The sequence below is a fragment of the Dama dama genome, chromosome 11, assembly GCF_033118175.1.
Source record: "Dama dama isolate Ldn47 chromosome 11, ASM3311817v1, whole genome shotgun sequence".
NCBI classification, from domain to species: Eukaryota; Metazoa; Chordata; class Mammalia; order Artiodactyla; family Cervidae; genus Dama; species Dama dama.
In genome coordinates this window covers 13731990-13744834 of record NC_083691.1, presented here as the reverse complement: position 1 = coordinate 13744834, position 12845 = coordinate 13731990, and the positions used below count along the sequence as shown (strand labels likewise).

Here is a 12845-nt window from a genome sequence, read left to right as displayed (position 1 = left end):
AGAGAGTAGATGTTAAATATTCTCACCACAAAAAAAAATTGTAATTATGGGAGGTGATGGATATGCTAACTAACCTTATTGTGGCCATCATTTCACAATATATATGTGAACCAAATCATCGTGTCATACATCTTAAACTTACACAATGTTATATGTCAATTACATCTCAATAAAGCTGGAAGGGGGAAGAAAAATAAAGAGGGGAGCCAAGAATTGAGCCCAGGTGTCCTGACTCTGGTCCAGCATTTCATCCCACATTAAGAGATCACATAGGAGCGTTTCCTGATGTCCTCCATTTCCCCATCTTTCCCACTGAGTGTTACTCTGGTTCCCATAACACCTTGCACTTAATTCCATCACAGTCTTTATCAGCTTGGACCATCTATCTCTTCTGTTAAGCAGAACCCTCCCTTTTAAGCAGAGACCCTCAGTTTTCAGCTTTGACTCTCCAGTCCGCCAGTGCTGGACCCATAAAAGAGAATCATTAAATATTTGTTCATTAAAGGAAACTGGGACAGTCAGAAGACATAGGTCTCAGTCATGGCGACACATACCTGTAGGCCATGTGACTCTGAGCAACTTACCTACCCCCTGATTTTCAGCTCCCTCATCAATAAAATGATGCAGTGGAAAGAAAATGAGATCTGGACCTTCAAAAATGTCTGAATGAATGAATGAGTGATCACCCTCCTATACCAGAAATCACAAAGGCAAGGATACATCTAACTTGTTTTGTATTCCCAGCATACCTAGACGGTCTCAGGAAATGTTTGAACTAAACCAAGTCAGAGATCTGAGGGCACTAACAATGGTAGAGTCGTGGTACAGCCATGTGCAAGTACCTTCAATTCTGAATCTCTATTTCCTATCTGTAAATTGGAGGTAGCAATACCTCCCCAAATTTAGTGAGGAGGAAAAAAGATCAAGTCTATAAAAGGCACTTGGTAAACAGCAAAGCCCTGCACAGATGCCAGTTGTCCCCTGGGCTATTCACAAGGGCTTCCTGGTGAGCAGGACCTAAGGATGTTCGTCCAGAGAGGAGCAGCATCTTGAGTTTCGGATGATACCATTTCTCCAATAAACAAATTGAGCTGTTAAGTGAGGGGGCACAAGAACAGCAGGACAGATCTAAGCAGGAGGTGAAGTTCTATTCTGGGCAACAAAGAAAATAAAACTTGAAGCAGATGGGGAGGTGAAGACAAGGCTCCTACACAGTCTCTGCTAGCAGCCCTGAATCATCTGCCTTCTTCTGACAGCTGGAGTCCCCTGGCTTCCGTCTCTCATCTTTCACTGGTTACACATGACCCTGGGCCACTGCTTCAGCCTCCCAGGATGCCGTGCTGCACCAGCAGAAGGCATTCTGGCCTCCGTGTCAGCTCTCAAGCTTGTTGAGGATGCGTGAGAGCTCTGGATGTGGGTGGAGGTTGGGACAACACAGGGGCATCACCGACCGCCCGACGCCCTCACTGGCTGGCATCATTTTGGTAAGTTCTTCACGGCTCAAGTCAGGCCTGCCCTCCTGTGAAGTTGACAGGCTGGGTCATGCTGATACCTTTGGCTGCAGAGAAGCTAACTTTTGATGACTCAAGTCACAAGAGACAAAACTTTTAAACCAGAGTGTCTGCACATTAATCTGCAGTTCAGTTTAGCAAATATACTCGAGTTCCAGCTGTGCACAGGCCCTGGGACAGGCAACAGGGACACAAATGTAAATAAGATGAATCCAGTTACTCGCTGCTCCTGTGGTCCTTAGAGCAGGAGATAAAGATAATTAGACGTGTGGTCACTAAGCAGTGTGACAGGCGTAAGGACCATAAAAAGGAGGAAAACAAAAGTATACCCACAGCTGTGGGGGGGGGGGGGCACGGAGTAGGCTTTATAGAGAAGGTAAAAGATAAGCAGGGGTCTGAAGATTTAGCAAAACACGTCAGTGAAAGAAGGCAGTCTTGGAGTTGGGAGCAAGTGTTCCAGGCGCAGGGAGGACAGAGAAAGCTGAGGCTAGGGTGCTGCTGAGGGCCCACAAAAGTTGAATATGGGACTTCCCTGATGGTCCAGTGGTTAGGAATCTGCCTGCCAATGCAGGAGACACAGGTTCCACCCCCAGTCCAGGAAGATTCCACACGCTGCAGGGCAATTAAGCTGGTGCACCAAAACTACTTAAGTCAGCTTGCAACAGCCTGAGCCACAAGAGAAGCCACCGCAATGAGAAGCCCACACACCACAACTAGAGAGCAGCCCCTGCTCACCGCATCTAGAGAAAGCCTGCATGTAGCAACAAAGACCCAGCGCAGTCAAAAATAAATAAGTAATTTTTGTTTTAAAGTCAAATATGGAAGGAGACCGAGGAAGAGGTCAGAAATGGGGCAAGCTAAGGAGGCAGAGGTGGGAGGGGCTCTACATGGCAGGTGCAGGAGTTCAAGCTTCATCCTTTGGGTAAACCATCAGGTGGCCCAAAGTCAGCCAAATCAGCATCTCGTGTGTATGAAGAAAAATGATTCAAGTCATCAACTCACCAGAAGCTTCTTTGATAAGCGTGGAATCAGGACAAGGAATATAAGCTCCACATTGCAGGTTTTCTTTCCGCCTTGACTCTGACCCACTTACAACTCCACATTTTCTGAGTTCCTAAGCCCAACGGAGAACATTGTTCTCTGGGGGATTTTTTTTGCAAAGAATGCATTTCATTCAGCCTCGAGGAGCTGAATCAATAAAAGCTAACTGAGGATGGAGCCAGAGAGGAAAATGGAAGGACCCCATATTCTCTGGCTCCCTCCAAGAAACTGCAAAACGTTATTGAACAGGTTTGGGGGCTTGATTTGCTGAAAAATTCTTCTGCGGCGAAATGCAAACTCCTTTGCCATAATAAATGCTGTTGTGATAACAAAACTGTACTTTTCTCAAATACCCAGATGGAAGACCATATGCAAAATAAACTCCAAGGATTTTTTTTTTTTTATTGGCCATCTGCGCAAATTGGAAAGAAAGCCAGCATCCTCTTCTAGATTTCCCAAAAATTTCCACTTAGAATCCTACTTTCTTCTGCCTAGTGCCGCTTGCTGATGGTATTTGGGTACTGGTTTTGCAAACGGATTGCAGGGCAGGGCTGGGGAGGGGGAGGTATGGATCTCACCCCTCTCATGAACAAAGTTAATTTAACCCTAATTAGTGGGAGAAATAAAATACCCACAAATTGCCAGGTTTTAGAAGGCTTTACAACTACGCACACCTCTTCCTGTTGTTGGCAGGAATCCCAAAGCAACACCCCGCACACAATCACACCTCTCACGACTCACTTCCTAGGCACTGGGAAGACACTGTTTACACTCACAATTAAGTGTGCAGTTAATGAAGCCTCATGTTTGACTCTACATGTCACAGATGTAAGTGTGCGTGCATGCTAAGTCACTTCAGGCATGTCCGACTCTCTGTGACCTCATAGACTGTAGCCCGCCAGGCTCCTCTGTCCATGGGATTCTCCAGGCAAGAATAATGAGTGGGTTGCCACACCCTCCTCCAGGGGATCTTCCTAACCCAGGGATTGAACACAGGTCTCCTGCATTGGTAGGCGGGTTCTTAACCATAGAGCCACCTGGGAAGCCCCAGATCTCAGTGTTCAGTTCAGTTCAGCCGCTCAGTTGTGTCCGACTCTTTGCGACCCCATGAATCGGAGCACGCCAGGCCTCCCTGTCCATCACAAACTCCTGGAGTTTGCTCAAACTCATGCCCATTGAGTCAGTGATGCCATCCAGCCATCTCATCCTCTGTCGTCCCCTTCTCCTCCTGCCCCCAATCCCTCCCAGCAACAGGGTCTTTTCCAACGAGTCAACTCTTCGCATGAGGTGGCCAAAGTATTGGAGTTTCAGCTTCAGCATCAGTCCTTCCAATGAACACCCAGGACTGATCTCCTCTAGGATGGACTGGTTGGATCGCCTTGCAGTCCAAGGGACTCTCAAGAGTTTTCTCCAACACACAGTTCAAAAGCATCAATTTTTCGGCACTCAGCTTTCTTCACAGTCCAACTCTCACATCCATACATGACCACTGGAAAAACCATAGCCTTGACCAGACGGACCTTTGTTGGCAAAGTAATGTCTCTGCTTTTTAATATGCTGTCTAGGTTGGTCATAACTTTCCTTCCAAGGAGTAAGCGTCTTTTAATTTCATGGTTGCAGTCACCATCTGCAGTGATTTTGGAGCCCCCAAAAATAAAGTCTGACACTGTTTCCACTGTCTCCACATCTATTTCCCATGAGGTGATGGGACCAGATTCCATGATCTTAGTTTTCTGAATGTTAAGCTTTAAGCCAACTTTTTCACTCTCCTCTTTCACTTTCATCAAGAGGCTTTTTAGTTCCTCTTCACTTTCTGCCATAAGGGTGGTGTCATCTGCACATCTGAGGTTATTGATATTTCTCCCGGCAATCTTGATTCCAGCTTGTGCTTCTTCCAGCCCAGCGTTTCTCATGATGTACTCAAAATGTCAGTGTACATACCCTTTAACACAGCAATACCATTTTGAGATTTCTATTTGAAGGAAATACTGGTGCAGGTGTATAAAAATACCTGTAGGAGGGTGTTTCCCTCAGGTTGAACCCAAAAATATGAGAACTACATCACATTCATCAACAGGGGACTGCTTTTAAAAGTTAAGGTGCATTCGTACAATGGAATACTATGTGGTAGTAACATGGGAAGTTGCCTCAAACATATTCAGTGGGGAAAAGGCAGGCTAGAGAAGAGAATATATACTGCAATCCCATGTGTTACAGAAACAAGGCTGTGTGTGTTTATACATAGGAAAAGCTGGAAGGTTACACACTACATGTCCCGGAATTTCTAAGGGGAGGGACATTTTTCCACTTTTAATTTATATATCCTATATTATTTGAATTCTTAATATGAATACATTGCTTTGTGTTAAAACAAATGCGATTTTAAGATAAGAATGCTAGGAGTTTTACCAGGTTTGCCACCAAAAAAGCATTTCATCATCAAATATTCACTGAATGCCATCATCATTCTGAAGTTATAGAGGCACTTCCCCACACAGCAGCAGATGGATAAATGGGACTGAAAAGAGCAGGGACTTGCCTGGAACCGTGTGAGGAATAAGTGACCACGGGGCAGGGCTTTCCAGTAAAGAGCAATGGTGTGTGTGGGGTGGGGGGGCAGCTATTATAGTCTTACTTTGCCTGTGCCAGACCCCAAATCAGCAGATTCTAAATCTGTGTTATTTTAGAAGACAAAGAAATCCTCCTTTATATTAGAGAACTATCCTCTTCTAAGCACCTTTAGCTTATTCCACCTGAAACAACCAAAAAAAAAAAAAAAAATGGAGAAAATACATTAAACAGTGATTTTCAAGGCACTGGTACACCAAGCAACAAAGAAGATTCCTGAGAGATGGGCGTCAAACGATGTGATTGTCTCAGTTTACTGTCTTGTGAGAGATTCTGAGCTGTAGCACAAAGAGAGAGAACTCCAGTGGAGTCCAGGGGACAGTCTGAGTTGAGGAAATGAAACTATGGGTCAGGGAAGTTAAGGCAGCCAGAGTTCTCAAGGAAGAGTACTGGAGAGATTTCTGCACAAAGAGAGATCCACCGAGATCTGGGGATCCACCAAGGGTCTCCCTTGTATATTCAGCTGAGTACAGATCAGTGCCTGCAAGAGTGGAAACCACCTGAGGCCAAGGAGAGAGGATTCGAGGTAACAGTGCCTGGAACCACACAGAACCTGGAATAGTGTCTGTTTCTACTGACCAGACTGGAAAACACCATGATGCACAGAGTACTGAGTGGAGTCCACATAGGATTCTTGCCTCAGTGATGAGGAATAACTAGCCTGAGATGGAGCACTACACCAGTCCTGCCTAGCAAACTTTGAAAACAAGACGCCAAACCTATTTCCATGTAACTTAACTGGATCCCACAACAAAGTTCAAGAATATTTATGAGAATACAAAAATATCCAACATCCCAATAAGGTAAGATTCACCACATCTGGCATCCAGCTAAAAGTTATCAGGCACAAAAAAAGGCAAGGAAGTATGAGTCATAATGCAGAGAAAAACCAATGAAAACCAGAGAAAAAGGACACATTATATACAGAAGATCAAAGATAAAAATGAAAAAAGATTTCTTGTCAGAAGCAATACAAGCAAGAAGACAGAAGAGTAATATATTAAAAGCACTGAAAGAATAAAATGTCAACCAAGAATTCTATACCTAGAGAAAATATCTCTCAAAGTCAAAAGCAAAATAAACTTTAACAAACACAAATATTGTAAGGATTCATCACCAAAAGATTCCTTAACACAAAAAGTACTAAGGGAAACTCTTTAGACTAAAGAAAAATTATACCAAACAAAAATGTGAATCTACAAACTCCAATACTTTGGCCACCTGATGCAAAGAACTGACCCATTTGAAAAGACCCTGATGCTGGGAAAGATTGAAGGCAGGAGGAAAAGGGGATGACAGAGGATGAGATGGCTGGATGGCATCACCGACTCAGTGGACATGAATTTGAGTAAACTCCAGGAGTTGGCGATGGACAGGGAGGCCTGGCATGCTGCAGTCCATGGGGTCACAAAGAGTTGGACACGACTGAGTGACTGAACTGAACTGAACATAAAGGAATAAAAACCACTGGAAATGGTAACCACATGAGTACATATATGATTTTTTTCTTGTTGTTATTTAAATCTCTTTAAAATACAATAGATTGTTAAAACAAAAATAATAATAATTTATTGTTGGGTCCATAATATATGTAAAGGTAAAATGTATGACATTAAAGCATAAAAGCCAGGAATGGGAAGGTGGGAGTATAGTATTATAATGTTCTCATACTATAAGTAAAATGACATAGTATCACTTAAAAAATAGATTGTCATAAGTTAAAGATATATACCATAAATCCTAAAGGAACCACCAAAATTAAAAAAAAAAAAGAATTAAAACTACAAGCTAACAAAGGAAGTAAATAAAACTGATATATTTCTACCCACACTGATGTGGGTAGAAAAAGAAAGAACATAGATTACAAATGTTAGGAATTAGAACTGACATCAGTAAAAATTCTGCAGACAGTAAAAGGATAAAAGGTAATATGATGATGACTTTATGACAATAAAAGCGAAAACAGAAAAAAAGGACAAATTCCTTGAAAGATACAAACTGTCAATGCTTATTCAAGAGTAGATAATATGAATAGCCTATGTCTGTTAAAGAAATTGATTTGTAAATGTTAAACAAAGCGTGCATTCCTAAGGCAAATTCTACTTCGTCATGACATATTATCCTTTTTATATATGATTGACTCCGACTTATTGAAATTTCATTTGGTATGTCTGAATCTATATTCATGAGGCATATTGGTCCGTAGTTTTATTTTTTCTTTTTTGCAACATCTTTGTTTGACAGTGAGGTATTGGCTTTAAAGATCGACAAACACATTGATAGAACAGAATAGAGAATTCGGAAATATAGCCACACATACTTAAGCAACTTTTCAACCTACGTACAAAAGCAAAGGGGGGAAAGGTTAGTATTCTCATCAAATGTTTCTGAAGCTGTTGGATATTTCATGTTAAAAAAAAAAGTGAATACATATCTCACATCATATTAAAAAACTAACTCGAAACAAATCATAGACCTAAACTTAAAACTATAAACTTGGAGACAAAACATAAGAGAATATCTTTGTGAACTTGGGTTAGATAAAGATTCCTGATACATGACATCAAAAGTATGATCCATAAGGGAAAAAGTCAATCAACTGATTCATCAGATTTTAGAACTTGCTTTTCAAAAGATGCTGTTAAAAGGATGAAAAGACAAGGCACAAACTGAGAGAAAGTACTTGTAATTGGTAAAGCTGATAAACACATGTGTTCAAAATATACAAAGAACTCTCAAAATTTAATAGTAAAAATAACTCAGTTCTTAAAATGAGTGAAAGATGTGAATAGATATTTCATCAAAGTATATATTTGGATTACAAATAAGCACATGAACAGATGCACAGAATCATTAATAATTAGGGAAATACAAATTAAAACTAATGAGAAACCAGTGCACACCTGTCAGGGCGGCTGAAATTAAAAAGACTGACTATTACCAAGTGTTTGCAAGGACGTGGAAGAATTAGAATTATCATATGTTGCTGTTGGGAATACAAAATGGCACAACCTTCTTTGGAAAACAATGGGTAATTTCTTTAAAATTAAATGGACACCTACTCTGTGATCCAGACATTCTATTCCTAACCTTTTATTCAAAAGAAATTAAAACATTATGTCTACACAAACACTTATACAGGAATGTTCATACTATATTTATTTGTAACATTCTGTAACATCCAACACCTGGAATCAATAAAAATATTCACACACTCAACAGATTGACAAAAATAAAAAAAAGCTTTACAAAACCAAAAAAAAAAAAAAAGAAAGAAATACACATGATAAAAGAAAAAAAAATCAATAAAAATATTCAGCAGCAATTGAAGGTATAAACAAACTGTGGTAAATACATTTAATAGAATACTCTTTACTAACAAGAGGGCTTCCCTGGTGGCTCAGATGGTAAAGGATCTGCCTGCATTGCAGGAGAGCCAGGTTTGATCCCTGGGTCAGGAAGATCTCCTGGAGAAGGGAACAGCTACCCACTCCAGTATTCTTGCCTGGAGAATCCCACGGACAGAGAGCCTGGTGGACTACCATTCATGGGGTTGCAAAGAGTCAGACATGACTGAGGGCCTAACACTTTCACTTTCACTTAATAAGAAGGAATTAATTATTGATGAAACTATAACATGACGAATCTCAAAATAATTAGGCTGAGTGAAAAAAAGCCAGATTCTCCCACCCCCAAAACACATACAGAAAAGTATCTCTGTATGATTCCATTTATAGAAAATTCTAGAAAGTACAAACTAATCTTGACGGAAAACATACCCACGGTTGCCTGGTGATGGGAGGTAGAGGGCAGGGAGGAGAAGAACGAAAGGATTACAATAGGACATGACAAAACAGTTTGGGGTGATGGATGTGTTCATTATCTTGGTTGTGATGATGGTTTTACACATTTTTACATATATCAAAACATATCAAACTGCACACTTTAAATATTTGCAGTTTAACTGTACCTTAATTAGGGCTGTTGTTTTTTTTTTTTAAGTATGAGACAAATAGGCTATCTGCACAGTCTCAAAATATCTCCCCACAAGATACTCAATGATTACAAAGGAAAAATAGTAACTGTACAAGAGAGAAACTTAGTAGATACTACCTTAACTAAGTGATCAAAATTAACATCACCAGAATTAAGACATCTTGACATCCTGTGTCTCCCGGCAGACTGTACTGAGAAGGTCATACCACTTCAGAGATGCCAAGGTAATTCAGTGTGGAAAATGACAATCCTTTCAGCAAAGAATGATGAAGCAACTGAATATCCACATGGGAAAAGTAAACTTCAATTTTAATCTCATGCTGTATGCAAAAACTAACTTGAAATGGATCACAGGCATAAATGTAAGATTAAAAGTATAAAGCTTCTAGAAAAAACAAAACAAAGTTTTCACAACCTTTAGTTAGGCAAGAGTGTCTTAGGCATCACACAAGAAGCACAAACTATAGAAGAAAAGAACTGACACATTCTGTGTTACAAAAATTAAAAACAGGGAGCTCAAATCCAGTGCTCTGTGACAACCTAGAGGGATGGAATGGAGTGGGAGTTGGGAGGGAGGTTCAGAAGGGAGGGGACATATGCAACTGCATGTCTGCTCAGTCATGCCTGACTCCTCGTGACCGCATGAACTGCAGCCTGCCAGGCTCCTCAGTCCATGGGACTCTCCAGGCAAGGATACTGGAGTGGGTTGCCATTTCCTCTTCCAGGGGATCTTTTCGACCCAGGGATTGAACCCACAACTCCTGCATCTCCTGCATGGGCAGGCGGATTCTTTACCACTGAGCCACCTGGGAAACCCGGACATATGTATACCTATGGTTGATTTGTGTTGATGTTTGGCAGAAACCAATACAATATTGTAAAGTAATTATCCTCCAATTAAAAGTAAATAAATTTTAAAAATTAAAAACATTTGCTCTTCCAAAGACAGAAGTAAAAAGTGAAAATTCAAGGTTAAGACTGAAAAGCCAAGTGTGAGAAAATATTCACAATATATTAATACACATCACAATACATATACAAAATAATTGTATGGAAAGAACCTACAATTTAAAAATAAAATGCTAACAAAATGAGCAGAAGTTTGAATACACACCTAAAAAGGAAGATATTCACATGACCCAAAAGCACAGCACAAAGATGCTCAATATCTAGTCATTGGGGAGGTGTAAATTAAAACCATAAAGAGATACAATTGTACATATACCTGAGTGCCTAAAATTCAAAAGACTAACTATACCAAGTGCAGACAATGACACAGAACAAATGGAATTCATGAACTGCTGGAGAGAATGTAGAGTGGTCCAGCCACTTTAGAAAATAATTTTGCAATTTCTCAAAAAGTTAAACACAAACATACCATATGATCCAGTAATTCCACTCTTAGGTTTTACCCAAGGGAAATGAAAACATAGATCCACAAAATGACTTGTATATGATTAGTCATGGCAGCTTTGTTTATAATATCTCCAAACTGGAAAAAACCCAGATGAACATTCATTGGTGAATAGATAAACAAGTTGGTCTATATTCATCATGTAACACTATTCAGCAATTAAAAAATACTAACTACTGATACAACAAACATGGATGAATCTCAAAAACATAATTCTCAAAAAAAAAAAAAGAGTACATACTGTATGATCCCATTTATATAAATTTCTTGAACAGGCAATACTAACCTAGAATGCAGATCAGTGGTTACCTGGACTAGGGGTTAAGGGGATTAACGGAAAAAAGACACAGAGGGACTTTTGGGGATGACAGCAATGCTCCTCTCACTTATCTGGTTTTGAAGACATAGTTGGTATCTCATTTAAACTCAGCCTTGCAGAATACTTAAATACAGAGTTGTAGAAATGGGACAGAAAGGTATTCCACACAGTGACAATTGTCTGAGCAGATCAACAGAAGTGGGAAATTGAGGGGTGAGGATGGGGACCACCCAAAATTTAATTTCTTAATTAACCGCAATTTAATTTGCATACAACAAACGCTCCTATTTTAAGTTAATAATTTGAAGAATTTTAAGAAATGTCTACAAACCCCTGTAACCACCATTCCATGGAAAGCTTCATTTTCAAAATTACCACTTCAAGTTGTTTTTTTTTTTTTTTTTTAGTGTTTGGATATGGAATGGGTCACAGGAAAATTGATTCTGGAACAAGATTAAAGCAGGACACTTAAAAGGTTTCCCCCTCCATTGGTCAGACCTACTCTCTGGCCTTGAAACAGAGCCTGACCTCCCATGTTTCACACCACGAGATGCCGGGGAGACCACACTTTCGGGACTCACCCAAAGAGCCCCAGTCTGCTTGTGGGCTCACCTGCCTGCTTCCGCTATGTCTCCCTGGCCCTTCAAATGCCCTGACTCCATGATTTAGCTCCTGATAACCATCCTCAGGCCTTTCTCCTGGTGTCAGGACCCACTTCTTCAGTTTACCTGTCATCCTATCCGTTCAACTCTGCAAGCTGCCCTGATCGCTGCAGTATCTGCTATGTCCTGTTAAGACACCCCCCCGGGCCAGTCTCAGCTTCCTAGGGACCCCTTGCCCCAGCTCCCAGCACACGTGACCCAGGATCCGGTTGCAGCCGTCACAGAATTCACAGGTCATGGGGATGGGGTACTACCTACCTGAGCCACAAAGAGCTGGAACTCGTCAGGCAGAATCCATGAGCGAGGGTAGAAGTTGTACTCCTCTGGAAAGAGATTCTGCATGATTCTCACAGCTCTGCTCAGTGTGATTTTCCGCACCATCTCCGTCATGCCTGGGGAGAAGAGAAGTTGTGGGGTTTCAACAACAGTGGGCCACTAGCTATAAAACAGCCATTACAAGGGACTTTTAAAACCACCCACCCGACACATTCACTTTTTCAGACGGGATTTTAAAAAAAGGTATGAGTAGTTCCCCACAGCAGTGATTCATGGTTTGGAAAGACCTGCCAAATGAATGAAAAACTTGAGGGAATAGACAGATCTTTTTTTTCTCCTTGTAAAAATGAAGCATCAATTTGAAAGAATGAGTTTCCACCTAGTTTATTATTCCATTCTTTGTCAGCCCCCTAGATAATGAATAAAGAGAAGAATTTATATCTTGCACTTAAAACTTAATATCCTCTTTAATTTGGGGCCACCACACATACCTCTGAGATTCTTTCCATCTTATACCCTGGAGAGTATTATCTAGTGGACTCTGGCTACATTATGAGAAGCTTAATTAAGTTGCTTTGTTTTAATCTTTCATGAGTATTAAAGGCATAAAGTAGAAAAATATATACACCTTTCAGCAGAAAATCTGTCTCCTTGAAATAAGGACAGGAAGTAGAGAGGATATTACAGCATAATTTAAGGGGAAAAAATGGAAACCGTAGGAGTTCTTCAGTTATTTAAGTACTGACACTGACATTGATCAGATCTCATTAATTTGCCCAGAGGGAATAGAAAAGTCTCACTTATAAAACATTTTAAAAGAATGGTAGATTTTTTTCCCTTGTAACATCTTTAGAAATGCTGACAAGAAAAGGAACTTAGTATATATCTTAGCAAATTTTAGGCAAATAGGTAAAAATTAAACTTTAGCATGCTTACTTCCTAAAGCAAATATCACTGCTCAAAAAAAAATAAAGGACACTAAAAATGGCCTTCACCCC

At 40.4% G+C, this 12845-nt stretch overlaps 1 protein-coding gene across 1 annotated transcript in view; it reads right to left on the bottom strand.

Annotated features, from left to right (window-relative positions):
* TTLL11 (tubulin tyrosine ligase like 11) overlaps nucleotides 1-12845 on the bottom strand; it is a 257284-nt gene that overhangs the window by 185359 nt on the left and 59080 nt on the right. Inside the window, exon 3 of the mRNA XM_061154740.1 lies at nucleotides 11830-11963. Within this exon, the coding sequence (XP_061010723.1) occupies nucleotides 11830-11963 (134 nt within the window). The remainder of the gene's footprint in view (nucleotides 1-11829; nucleotides 11964-12845) is intronic.